The 14,238-nt window shown below is 47.8% G+C and overlaps 1 protein-coding gene across 3 annotated transcripts in view; it reads left to right on the top strand.

Moving 5' to 3' along the window:
- Window positions 1-14,238, top strand: part of LOC119404592 (adhesion G protein-coupled receptor L1) — a 219,098-nt gene that overhangs the window by 132,403 nt on the left and 72,457 nt on the right. For all 3 annotated transcript variants that reach the window (XM_037671144.2, XM_037671145.2, XM_037671143.2), the window contains exon 9: window positions 9,951-10,134. In XM_037671144.2, coding sequence (XP_037527072.1) covers window positions 9,951-10,134 — 184 coding nt within the window. The remainder of the gene's footprint in view (window positions 1-9,950; window positions 10,135-14,238) is intronic.

Here is a 14,238-nt window from a genome sequence, read left to right as displayed (position 1 = left end):
ACAGGGTCTTGCAAGGTGCCGTATTTACACGATTGTAGGTCAACCCATTTTATCAAAATTTTAAATACAAAGTTGGCAGGTCGACTTACAATCAAAGCTCAAACTACGTAGTACCACCACTTACAGTGGGACAAACAAGAAATTAGGGATGCTGTGGCATGGTTACAACATTACGTTTGCGTTCCGGCTATAGCTGTAACATATACCATATTTTCTTGCATATAACCCAGCACTCGGCAATAATTTGCGGAAAATTTTCTAAATATGATCCTCGCATATTGCCACGAAGCTAGCTTCCCTGCATAGCTGTGATGCACTACCATGAAGCCACGTTTGCACACCAAAATTTGTGTTTTTGTCGTGACTTTACAAAACACGTTACGGGGCTGGTTGGTGATGCATTCTTACTTAAAACATTCCAGCGCTACTTTTTAGGGGGACAGGACAGAGAAGTGCATGACTCCAATTACGGAGTCGGTCTGGTCCTCCTATGCTTCTCATTATGCTTCTCATTCTGCGTATGTCTTGTGGGGGTTACACGCAGTGAAGTACGATAATTATTCCACACGCTTGTTTTGAAGAAATTTTTCTTTTTCACCTTTTATGAAGCTGCTGTTCGCTGCCCGTAGTATCTCTGCAAATTCGAAGAACGGCTCTTCCATCAATGACCGACACTCCCATAAGAGCTGTGCACACCATTTCTGAGGTGTCGATTGTGAATGGAAGAGCCGCGATTCCAATCGGCGGCGGTATTCCTGATGACGAGCAGAGGGGCACTGGTAATTGATGAAAAAAACTGTTTTAGGTGCATTTCTTTTTTCTGTTTGAATGACAAGCGGGTGTGATCTATGCAGCTCAGCTCTCCCTGCCCTCTGTGCCTACGCACGGTGCACACACTTCGGGTGGCTTTGGTTAGCGACGCCCTCTGGAGTCACTGACCAAAACTGTGTTATCTACTATGCGGAAACGACCGCTGGCTGGGCAGATATGCGAAAATTCACTGGCGCTGGCAGTCTCGTCAGACCACATGTGTACTTGATCATCGTGTGTAATCTTCGCGAGTACCCAAAAAGACTTTCGACGCTCGTTCACGGCAGCCTTCAAGAGGGCTGCCAATGCATTCTACGTGCTGAAAAACAAACAAGTGCATGGCAGGAAGCAAGCTGGGAGTTTCTCAACGGGTGGTGTGGCAGTGGCGAATTGCAGTGTGACCAAATTTTCACTTGTGATGCCAAGTGCTGGGGTTTTCGCAGGCAGGTCTTGACACTTTCCATTGCTTGTGGCACACGTGAACGAACTATGCGATCGGTTTGTCCTGCGGTACGCAAAATTGTCACGCAAGAAGCCTGCGCCTTCGCATCGGAAACGGGAATGTCAATGACACACTTCTCAGCCAGCAGGGCCTGAGCACCAGAGTTCATGGATAAAGTTGGCTTGAAGATGACGAGTGAGCACGTGTGGTCAGTCGGGAGACTACGTAACTAAATTTCCTTAATGAAATACACTCGTTTTTTTTTTTTTTTTTTTTGTCCTGCAATTCTTGGGGGTGGGTTTGGGGGGGGGGGGGGTTGACCTACACTTCAGTTGACTTACGGTGATGTAAACACAATAGTTCTTGTCTACCTTGTCTTCTGTCGTGTTGACTTGTGCAGTTATTTAAAAGAAACCTAAACATTTGTGCCTTTCTTCTGTCTAATAGAAGAAAGGCAGATTCATTGTGAAGTGAAGAGCATACCTGCCAAGTCTCCTGGATTACCCTGGAGAGTCCCGAATTTTGACCATTTCTTCCAGTTGTATGGGTAACAGGAAAATCTCCTGGAAATTAAGTTGTGCCCTGTTTCTATTTGCGTCCACTGCTTTGTCTGGCCACGTGGGCAAAATTGTGTGGCCATGGGGTAAAAAAGTACAACTCAGTCCAATCCACATTTTCGACATGCGACAGTAGTGCTACCGAATGGGAGCAGTGAAATTGCACCCGATAGTGCATTTTGTGGGGGTCACGCATATTTATAACACCCCAACGGGGATTAGCGTACAGTCGGGTAATGTTGGAGCGCGTTTTCGTACTCCACAACTCTCTATATAATGCACTCTCGACTCGCCTTTCCTTTTTGCCGAGATAGTGCAGGGCGAATAAGGACGTGGGACACAGAAATGATGAGCACTTACTGCTAACAGAACAATAAATGCAGATGCGACATACGGCCCCTCGTCGTCCACAGCTCGCGCTGGCGTTTTCCAAGCATGGCATCAATGTGCGCAAAAACCACCTTTGCGTGATCGAACGCAGGGGTGCATTCTATGGCCACAACATCCTTCCCGCTGGATGGATGGAAAAGGCAGCAAGCGTTTAGTGAACACCTTCTAGACTGGTTTACTGTCCGGGCTGCGAGCGGAGGAGGGGGAAGGCAATTGGTCCTTCTTCATTCCATTTCTTTTGTTTTTTTTCTTTCTCTCTCTACACCAGGGAGCTACAATGAGGCGTGTCATTCGTGCAGTATGTTTTGAAAAGTCTTTCTGGTGCTCACCTGCTTTCGCTGGAATGTGGGGGGCTGAACGCACTGAAGAAAAGCAGTCTGGTCGATTTCGCACTTCGTAGTCCCGGCACCACATGTTGAATGGTCTCTCCCTTTTTTTCGCACGCCCAACATCGCGTGCATCATTGTTGTGTGCAACCACAGTGCAAGTGGCCATAGTCTCACTCAGCTGAGCTGGAGATACGCTGCATTCCACAACTAGCAACACGTTGACCACTCGTCGTAGAGGCCTCGGCAGCCTCGATTCTCAGCTGCTTTGGTGTTGTGTAGGCCTACCGTCAATCGTGACTTTAAGTAAGGAGTGCAAGAAGTATCTGCAAGTATTTCTGAAACAGTGCACAACTGAATTCGGTTGCATCGTAGAATCATGAATGGGGAAGCATTATGCACGCTGCATTGTTTGTAGTTGTGATTTTGGCGTTTCACACGGAGGCAGCTCGGACATCGTAGCTCACATCTGACCGCAAAAGCATGTCCATGCCCTTCACAGCCGAGAAAAGATTCTTCCGCAAAGAAGGTGGCGACCGTGACGTTGTCTGTGCAGAGTGCTTGATCACCGGATTTTTGCTGGAGCATAACATTCCTCTGGCCGACCATGAGGGTCCCCTGCCACGTGGGCCTCGTATGGGCCCTTCGGGCGACGGCCAGATTGTTCCATCTCTGCTTCAGCTGCGTTCGTCCCCAGCACTAGCGTGCTTTTACTCGCGTGTAGAACATGCGATGTGTAGGCGATGTTATCGATTTGGACTTTGTACAGAGCAACAGCGACGGCAAAAACCCACCGAGAGTGGAAATTGCCGACCGGGGAGGATAGAGAACTTCTTCCCCACTAATGTTTTAATAACTCGAGCAGTACAGATTGGCCGGCAGCGCCAAGCAGTCTTCACGTAGCGAGTGCACACATGCTGAGCAGCACCCGAATCCCCACGTTGACGTCACACATGTGAGGCTGCCACTCAAAGATCTCGGGGCAAATAAGGTGTTTTTCAAAAGCGGTTTGATGCACTGGCATTTATTGTTGGTAGAATACTTGGCTGCCATGCAGAAGACCTGGGTTCGATTCTGGCTCGAGCAGCGATTTTTATTGTTTACTCCCATTGGCATATTAAGTGTGAAGCATTTCTTAGCGAACCTATGGCGCTTTGAGCATTTCTGTCTGTCTGTCTGTCTGTCTGTCTGTCTGTCTGTCTGTCTGTCTGTCTGTCTGTCTGTCTGTCTGTCTGTCTGTCTGTCTTGTCTTGTCTTGTCTTGTCTTGTCTTGTCTTGTCTTGTCTGTCTGTCGTCTGTCTGTCTGTCTGTCTTGTCTGTCTAGCTAGCTAGCTAGCTAACTAGCGAGCCAGCCAGCCACCCACGTCTGGGTGCTCTCATGATCGCCTCCTTAACTTGGTGTAGACCAAAATTGCCATGGGAGGGTAAGAGGATTTGACGAATATGACTGTCGGGTCATGACATGAATAACGTGAAAATCCTGTCGCGTTCGTTGTCAAACCCTTTCCTCCAGACACGTGTGGCACATAGCCGTATACCACAGGCCACGGTGTACGGGTATGCGCCACAGGTGGTTGACAGTTTATACCCAGGAATGGCGAGATCAGACATTGGTAATTTAAATGCTAGAGCGTTAAGAAAAACCGACATCGGCAGCGTTGACCCGACGAATGGAAAAAATAAAAATTAGGATCCCAGCAGGAATCGAACCCAAGCAGTCTGCATAGCAATCAGGTATTCTACCACAAAGCCACGCCAGTTCTATAAACTGGTTTGGAAAAACAGCCTGTGCAGGCATAATGTCGGTGCAACGTCAATTGTGATTGTGGTGCTGGCTATCCAATTTTGCAAGAAAGCAATAAACACTACAAATGTACCCCTGTGATACAGGCATCATCAGATTAACGTCTGTGGTTCCAGTGTTGGCTCCGCTTTTATAGCAGTCTAATAAACATTACATTTGTAGTTCTGTGATTCAGCAAGCTATATTGAAGCATTGCTCGACCCTGGAGGAATACATTAACAGAAGTTGCGTATGATATTCACATGATTGCACCATAAAGTGCACTTAGTTTCGATAATACTGACTTGTGTACTCTAACGTGAGGGCTGTCTTTTGTCGCACCATAAGTTACTCTTTAAACGCCAGTGTTGTCGACATGCCTGGTGAGCCCACGATGTGCACACGGCTACTAAACCTACAAAAACACGTCGATTCACCTCGTAACGTTTGGCTCAAAGCCATAAAATACAGCATAGAAATACTCGCCGACTGCTTTGCATGAAATCAATTCCCACAACGTGTGGGATCTGCAGAATTTTTCATCCATCAACAACGACTCCAATGCTGACACCACATTTCCTGCAGCATGGGCTTCTTCACGCTGCTGCGTTAAAATATCAATATTCGAGGTTGATATAGATCAGGGGTCTCAAACTCACCTCAGCCAGTGGGCCGCAGTCACGCAGTTTAGTCCCACAGGGGCTGGGACAGGGAAGAATGTAGGAGAGAGGGGGGGGGGGGGGGGGCAGTTTGCATAGATTGTCAGCAAACGTTACCATTTGAAAGAAAACCTTTCCCATGTCCCATATACGGGTCATTTCTGAAGGAGATTTGGTGCCAGGATTACAACATGTCGATACTGATCGCCAAAATGACTAAAATTGGACGTCAATTCTTAAAGTTTTTATTTCACAGTTCTGTTTCAACACATGGGGACCACATGGGGTGTCTCATGAAAGCAATGTTTTAGACCAGTCATGCCTGTGTAGCTCACGAGCATGCTTATTAAGAAAATAAAAAAAAAAATGTGGCATGAAGACAGTCATGTGCGGGCCACGGGCCGCGTGTTTGAGACCCCTGATATAGACTGGGAACAACCTGTGGCTCATATTCGAATACCACAGTTCGCAGTCTGCAGGTATGTGCCACATGGGACTGGTGGAAAGGATTTCATGACGTACGCAACAGAGAAGTCAACTTATTGATGTCAAAACCTGCAAATCGTGTTCGTCCCGCACTTACGTCCTCCTATGCCCATTTTCGTATATACCAACTTAAGGGATGACGACAAGAGCGCCAAGACGTAGGCAGATACATAGATAGAAATGATCAAAGTGCTCTGATTCGCTATAAAATGCTTCTAATTTAAAAGATGGATTCGCAGGCTTTGTCAAGCGTTTCGAGTGAGAGAACGTCACAACAGCCATGTCCTTCATGTTTATTCACAGCCCTTGCATATCCGTGCATGCTGTGCTGCCATATAGCGGTACTGCTGTACACTAAACGGATGCTGTGCTGCCATCTAGTGCTACTACTGTACACTACATCCTCCCTTCGGTAAAACCACACAAAACACAGGAACTCTTAGTCTGAAAGGAAACAACTAGGCTTGTGCAAATAGTAAATTTTAGGTTCGAAGCGAATAGTGATTTCGGTCGAATAATTTCGAATTGAATTCAAATAGTATATGTCACATATTATAAAGAAAAATTAGCATATTTTTCATGACCCAGCCATCCTGCACAGTGTTTTTTTTAATTGTAACAAGGCATGTGCAAATGTCATTCTATTTGGTTCAAAGAAAGTGGAAGCAACTTAGAATAGTAGCAGGATTTGGCTTTCGGTAGGATGAAAATGATAACCTGTAAAATATGTACGTTTTAAAATTTACTATACTTGTAGCATATAAGCCGGTATAACAAGTTTTTAAACTTAAAAAATGATGCATCGATGTGAGGGTAATATGTTAAAGGGCCCGTAAACAGGCTGCGACTTTTTTTTTACACCCGCCAAACAAGCTCGCTAATCCGTACAGTAGACCGCGGCGATCACGTTTTCCGAATATTACAGCGCTGCGCGCCGCGCAGACCCTTCATTTCGAAAAACAATTCCCGCGATTCTTTCCTACGCCTGACCAATCCTCCTCGTACGCGCAGTGACGTCAACTCGGCAATCGCCGAGTTGACGTAGCACTGAGCTCGTCGATTGGTCTAAACCAGGTCTCAACAAACAATTGTCAAGTTAACGTCAGTTCCTGTTCCCACCCACCGCTACGAAACTGCGCCTTGTTTTTTGGCCATGCGGTGATGCGGTTTCGGCCACGCAGTTATATTCCTCGCACTGCATAGCACCTGCACGCACTTCGCCTTCGACATGAGGCGAAGCGTTGTTCAGTTGCCGGCTGCAAATCGAGCGGGGAGAGGGGAATCTCCGGTAGCTCGGACGGGTCGCGCTTGCTCGCGCGGCAAGCGGGGTTCTCCAGGCTTTTCTCTCGCGCCCCTTCGACGTCTCGGAAAGCAAGCACGCATTCCTGCTGCATTGTGAACTGTCACAAAGGTTTAAAAATAGTGAAGAGCCGAAAACTGCCCGTCAAGTTACGGAGCACGTGCGACAATATAAACAGTAAACAACCAGGAGCCGCAGCAAGCGGAAGTGCATTGCGACTGATCGAGCTCGCCCATGACGTCAATTGTTGACGTCGTGTCACGTTGCCGAAGTGGGCGGAGTCACGACGAAGGGCTACGCCTTTTCCTCCATGTGGCGGAGAAGGGTGGTGAGGCCGCGCGAAAATTTGAAACCAGCTGAAACGGATGTTCTAACCCCTGTAACTTTCTTATTATAGCACATACTCGCAAAATTCTTGCGGCAGCATGTTCACTTAGCAAAAGTGCGCATATTTCTTTTCATTACAATTTTTGGACATCGGGGTTGTTTACTGGCCCTTTAATTTAACATTGAAGCCTTTAACCTTCGCGGCCATGTGGGATTTTTCCTGGAAAGGTGTATTTACGGTATAGCACTTCTCCACTGCAGTGAAACCACCTTTACAGGAGGTTACAAGTGGGCAGTGCGGGTTTTTTTTGGAAAGGTGTATTCATGGTATAGCACCCCTCCACTGAAAGTGAAACCACCTTTACAGGGGTGTTATAAGCGGACTAATATACACCTATTCGTTCATTTCGAATACTTCGAAATTTTCAATAATTTAAATTCGAATCGAAGCGAATTCGAATACTGTATTATTCGTTCGAATATTCGAAGTGCTCGAATATTCGCACAAGCCTAGAAACAACATTCATAAGTCTAGCCTTTCGGCCTGCAGATCTTTCTGCCGAACCTTGAGACGCATGATGTAGAAGTAGAACCACGAGGTGCCTCTGCATTGGAGGTGCTTTGCCGAGGCGATGCTGTTCTCTGGTCTTGGGCTGCTTGATCAGCTCCAGGTGTTGTCGTAGACATGGCGGTCTGAGCTGCCACGGGAGTTCTAGGTGGGCTGATAGTGCATTCCGCAGGATGGCCCGTCCTTGGTACCAGGTGCATCCGGTTACACTGGAGTACACCCATCGTAGGAGTGCGGGTGTTGAGCTGGCCCTAAGACTGTCACAGGGAGTTGATGTTTCGTACCCAGACCCGCTCGCCGGCTGCAGTGTGCAAGCCACATGTCTTCGGTTGAAGTTGCATGCTTGGCACCTCCGGATGTCTTGGTCACGCCGAGTGAATGGGACCGAAGGGGGCCAGGCTGGCTCCAGCAGGTGCGATGTCTTCAGCACCCAGTAGGCGCCTACCCATGAGCTGCTTAGCAGGACTTGCCGCAGGACGTAGCAGGACTTATCGCATTTGGGCGCTCTCCCGCAACTGCATGCAGCTTGATGGAGCTGGCAGAAGGCTTCTGTGTGTGCTTCCCATTTACACGCTTCTTCTTGAGGCACACGTTCTAGAAGAGGCCACTCTTGCAGCAGAAGTTGCAGGACGCTCTGCGAGCCGGACAGACGACGTGAGGGTGTGACGCCCGCCCACAGAATGGGCACAGCTGCTGCTTTATCCTTTCAGCTGGCGCTGGCTTTCCCCTGCGAAGACGGAAGACGAGTGGCGTTGAGGGCGAACGACGATGCATCTGCTGAGTCGCGAGCCTAGCGCTCGTTATCCGCATCTTCGTGCTGCCAAACATACGTGAGCGCTTCATGCAATGTCATTCTCAGGTTCCGACAAAGCTGGTCTGAGAGCTTGTGGTCAAGCAAGCCCATGATAAAATGGTCTCGGATGAGCTGCTCTTCGATGTCGGGCGAGGAGTAGTTTCAGGTCTTGACCATCGTCCGGAGTGCAGTAAAAAATGCGTCAGCTGTTTCACCTGGTTGCTCATTACGGCGGTGGAAGTGCGCTGACTTGTATGGCTCATTCGGCGGATGAACGAAGTGGTCGGTGAACGCCTTCTTCACAGCGGCGACGTCCTTCAGATCCGCCTCTCCTAGCGTGGTTGACGTGAGGACAACCCTGGCTGGCAGGCCCACGCAATAGAGCATAGAGTGCACTTGGACCTCCGTCGGAGCAGCTTAAAGTTCAGTGGCCAATGAGTAGTCCTCGAATTGCAGCCGCCATGTAGGCCAGGAGCTGGGGTTGTCGAAGTCAAACGCCGACGGTGAACGCAGCTGGGCCATGCGTTGTAGAAACGGAGCGGCCGAAGAAGTAGACATCCCGGCAGAACCCTCAACACCAGTGGCCATGGCGGACTGGCTGCGGCAGGGCCGTGTCACGAGGCTGCAAGCACGGGATCACGGAGATGGATCCCGTCCACTTCTGACACCATGTTGAGCGTGTCGAGTGAGAGAATGACACAAAAGCAGAGTCTCCGGGCAGACAGGTGTCTTCATGTGTATTCACAGCCCTTATATATCCGTGCATGCTGTGCTGCCATCCAGTGGTATTGCCTACAGCGGAAGCTTTTGAAGAGCTTCAGCCACGGTCCACGTGTTGGCATAAAACTAGCTTGTTACATTGTGATGGATGAACAATCAATTGCCAGCCATTTTTCTAGCAAAAGAATTATTGTCACCTGCATGTGGTGTTGGTAGCGACAGTACGTAATAATGGATGGGCTCAGAGCACGTTTCGGCTTAAGTTACAGGGTCTTGATCCATGCTCGCATTGTGAGTGAAGTTGCTAATGACGTATATTGTGACCTTTACACTGCTCTTATGCAAAATAAGTACTGGATTTATGTATTCACCAAGAAATTGAAAATGCATTGATGTAATAGACACTTGTTTACTGTTTTCTTGGTACTTTTGATAATTTGGCATTGAGTTAATTTGGAAATTTTTTCCGGTCCTGGGAAATCTGAATTGACAAGCTTTTAATGTATTTTTCTCCAACTTTGTATTTGAAATACGTGTTCACTTGTCCACACGCATGACTTTGCAAGTGCAATAAATTTTTTCCCGAGAAAATGCAATTTTTCAACATGCACTTTCCCTTGAAAGGTGTGTGTTTATGGCAATGCTTAGTTATTTGAATTGTCATAATCTGTCAGAATCAATGTTTGTCCTGATTGGTCAACAGGTAGAATAAATGAAACCTGCCAGAATCAGTGTTTGTCCTGATTGGTCAACAGGTAGATATAAATGATGTGCTTTCTTCTCTTACAGTCAGTAGTGGACTTCAGCAGCAACCTTCTGGAGCGCCACCAAGGCAGTGCCTGGGCTGACCTGCCACCCATGGAGCAGAGGGCGGCAGCGTCGTCACTTCTTGAGGGGCTTGAACGTAACGCCATGCTCATGGTGAAAAGCCACAGCACCAACCTCAATTACAGCCGCCTCCAAAATAACATCAGTAAGTTTTGATTTCTTTCACTTTCAAGGCATGGCCTTCCTTAGCTGCACATTTGGTGGGCCATGTTCCATTGAAAAGAGTTTGAGGTACTGTCCCTCTGTGGAAAGCACGCAGTAAGTGTCTTAGCCGATAACCACAAGATGTAAATACAGGTAAACTTGCCTATAACGAACCTTTATTCAATGAATTTCTCGATATCATGAAGTTTTTATATTCCCCTCGGTTACTCTATAGAAGCACATGTATTTGTGACTTTGGTGTTCGTATGCGAGCGAATATTGGTCAGCTGCCAGCTTGTCAAAAGAACATGCGCTATGTTAATCCAGCGAGCAAAAAAAAAGTGTTCCACACTCACCATCATGGCTAAGAGTGGTGCTGACGAACAGTCCCGGGTTTAAATGCACAGATATACCGGATAAAGTGAATGGGAGGACGACTGCCGTCGTAGCTCAGTTGGTAGCGGGAGGCCACCACTCGCGGTCACACTGAAAGTAAGTCACGCGTTCAAAGAAAAAAAAAGAAAGGAAAATGTGCTCAAGGTCGTGTAACTTCTTTCCCCCGTGTCGTCTCTCCCTGCTTAGCTTCCAGCGCGCTCATAGGGATGAGAGGAAGCAATTACAGCATGCAACAAATCTCTGAAACTCCGCTCGTACTTGACCGATTCTAAAAATTTTTCCGCCGGTCAGTTCGCGAGGCGATAAACTCCTTTAGTGAAAAAGAGTGCTCAACAGTGCAAACGATAGGTGGGGACAGAAGAGAGGAGACAGAGCGCTGAATCCTCTCTTCTATCCCCTCCTGTCGTTTGCGCTCTTAAGCACTCTTTATCGTGTTGTACCAACACATCCAGTCCTACTGTCTCCTTTAATGAAGCCATTCGATGGTCACTTGGAAAAGTGTTGCAGGGCCCCTTTAACCCTTTGAGGGTCAAATTTTTTCGCGAAATCCAGTCCAAAAATGTGTAATTTTTTTATTGCTGAAATAAATTCTTCAGACGATTCTATTTCAGCAAAAAATTGTCTAAAATTTTTTTTCGTGACCGTAAAGTGACAGAAAAATCAGTTTTGTTGTTACATACCTATGGTTTATTCATAGGAAAATGAAGCAGAATCCTAAAAAAAGCTTCGCAGTCTTTTATAAATAAAAATTATGCATTGTATTAAACGTAGCTCACAGACATACAAAAATTAGCGCACCAGAGTACGTTTCCGGTTAAAAACGTTCGTGCTCTAACACTGAAAACTTTTCAGCGTGTGATAGTCTTTGAAGCATGGCTCGCCGCGCACGCGTTTCAGATGTCGCTCCTTGATCGTCATCGGAGTCTGAACTCGTCAAAAAATCCTCGTCTGATGAACTGAAATCCAATGAATCCGATTCTGATTCGGCACTTGGGGAATAGTCCGCATCGGAAGAATCGCTGCTCAACTCACCGCGGCAGCAGCGCAACCGGCGCGCGCTTCCATAGCGTAAGCGAACTGCGTCAGCGGTCGCACGGAAGAAAACTATGGTTGTGCATCCGTCCGGAAAGCAAAACGAGTGAAAAAGCTACAGTAATACTTCGTCTTATCGCCAACAAGAAGTAGTTAGTTTTTCCGAGACCCCAAAACAGGAAAGGCGGCGTCGTTTGTGTAATTTAGCGCCGCACGGAAAGAGATGTAATCGCGCGCCGGGGAGCAATAAACGAGAGAGTAACAAGCGGTCACCCTTTGAGACATTAGAAACCAAACAGCCATCAGCTTTGCAGGCGCAAGAAGTGAAAACCACCCGAAGGGCGAAACCGAAACAAGCCGGACCGCGTGCGCGCGTTCTGATGCGAGACTACAAGCCGCCGCGCCTCTTTGGAAAGCAAAAAGAAAAGACGGAGAAACATTGCCGCATTAAAAAAATTACACGTATTCCCGAAGCGTGGCAGCACATTCCAAGCAAGAAAAATGGGAGAAGGCGCGCGTTTGAAACCAACCGCGCCGCGGGCGCTCTCGGTTGCGCAAGCGATAGCCGGCGCGCGGCGCGCCATTTTGCGAAGCATAAAAAAACCAACAACGGAGAGACATCGGCGCATGAAAAAAATTCCACGTACTCCCGAAGTGTGGCAGCACAGGCCAAGCAAGAGAAATGATCGAAAAAGGCGTGTGTTTTAAAAATAAACGCTATGCCGTACATGTACGATGAAAACCCTTTGGTACCAGGAAGCTTCTGCCGTACATGTACGGCAGAAACCCTGAAGGGGTTAAATTGCCCTTCATTCATTCACTCAATGTAACAAAGTGACACCCTTGAAGTAACGAATTCCCCCCACTGACCACCTGTTGATTTTGCCCCAAATTTCGTCACTTTAGTGCAAGCAGCAGCCACATGCATCTTCTGCGGTTTCCTGCCGATGACAAAGCATGAAGTGGCTTCGTGCGTATGCCGCACACGTAGCCCCGGCAACAGCGCGCACTCGTGTGTGTGTGTGTGTGTGCGTGCGTGTGTGTGTGTGTGTGTGTGGTCGCGTGCCATGCGCCCTTCCCCGGCCAATGGCATGCGCGGACGTGGCACACCATCGGGGAATTTTCCATGCCCCGCACACCATCGCCACATTTCGACTTTCGGCTCGTGCCACGTGCCCCTTTACTCATGACAATGGAGTAGGGGTGTGCGAATAGTGAAATTTCATCTCGAATCGAATAGTGCCGAATAGTGGCCAAAATATCGAATATTGAATACCAAATATTTTATTGAAAATGGAAAGAATGAACAAAGAAATGAAATCTGCTCATGTCCTCTAGCACATAATGTGGCAAGTAACTGCTACATAAAGACTACAGATTGTCACGCTGAAACACAAGCTGTTTCACATGACTTGTCTTCAGGCTCTCTCACCGGGATGTTACGGTGTTTCCTGCAGTGGCAAACATGCGCTCACTGGGCACCTCAGTAGCAGGAATGGGAAGGTATCGCATGGCAATTTTGGCGATACCTGGGTAAAGTGCAGCTCCATGGTCTCTGCAATATTTCAAAGAATCATCCTTTCTTGGGATCAGAGGTTCATTGAAGTATTTTTCAACCTCTTGACTATAAGATCTGAGCTCAGTGCGCTCATTATCTTTTGACATTACCACTTCCACAGTCTCCCAGACTGTTTCCTGGCCTTTTTTGCTGGAGCCATGACATGTGGAAATGACACAGTCTCCTTTACAACAAACATGCGCTCACTTTTGAACCAGGACATCAGTGAAAGTTTTAATGAAAGGCCTACCGTGACGACGTTAGCGTTAGTTTTTGCCACCCCACCCTCACCAAGTTGCACTATTTGCTTTTGTCTCCTCTTAGATATTTGTCCTGTCGAATTATTCGCTTAGGTATTATTCGATTCGAATTCGAAACTTGAATACTATTCGCACACGCCTACAATGGAGCACCACACGAACTGCTCAGCCACAGAGGGTGCGTGTTCCTGTCCAAAGTCATACAAGTCCTTCCCACTGCATGCAGCATCATCCACCACAGGTCTACAGCATACCACCCGCAAGTGAGCGGCTTAACGGAGAGGTTCAACCACACACTCGGTAACATGATAACTGTGTACCTTGCGTCGTATCACAGTAACTGGGACGCTGTTTTGCCATTTGTTTCTTACGCCTACAATACTGCCACCCAAGCTACCACTGGCTTTTCGCCTTTTTCCTTGTTATACAGACGGGAGCCCTCTCGTACCATGGACACATTGCTTCCATGCCGACCCGACACTTCCGAATGCACGCCAGTGTCTGAAGTGGCCAAATATGCAGAGGACTGTAGGCAGCTCATTCCTAAACTTACAGCCGCCGCTCAAGGTTGCGAAAAACTGCGACATGACTATGATGTGTCTACGCCTGATTTCCCGACTGGTTCTCACATTTGGTTGTGGATCCTGCCTCACGGCCCTGGCCTTTCAAACATGTTTCTTGCGCACGGTGATGGCCCCTACTGCATCAAAGGCCCCTGTCGACTACATAGTTGAACCCGTGATGTCGTCCCACGACCTCGGACATCACGGTCGCGACACGGTTTGTGTCAGCCGACCGTATTATCTGCATTCGCATTGCTGCGACCGTATTATCTGCGCGTGATCTGCATTCGTGTTGG

The sequence above is a fragment of the Rhipicephalus sanguineus genome, chromosome 9, assembly GCF_013339695.2.
Source record: "Rhipicephalus sanguineus isolate Rsan-2018 chromosome 9, BIME_Rsan_1.4, whole genome shotgun sequence".
NCBI classification, from domain to species: domain Eukaryota; kingdom Metazoa; phylum Arthropoda; class Arachnida; order Ixodida; family Ixodidae; genus Rhipicephalus; species Rhipicephalus sanguineus.
The sequence above is the reverse complement of the archived record's forward strand: the minus strand, read 5'-3'. Positions and strand labels throughout refer to the sequence as shown.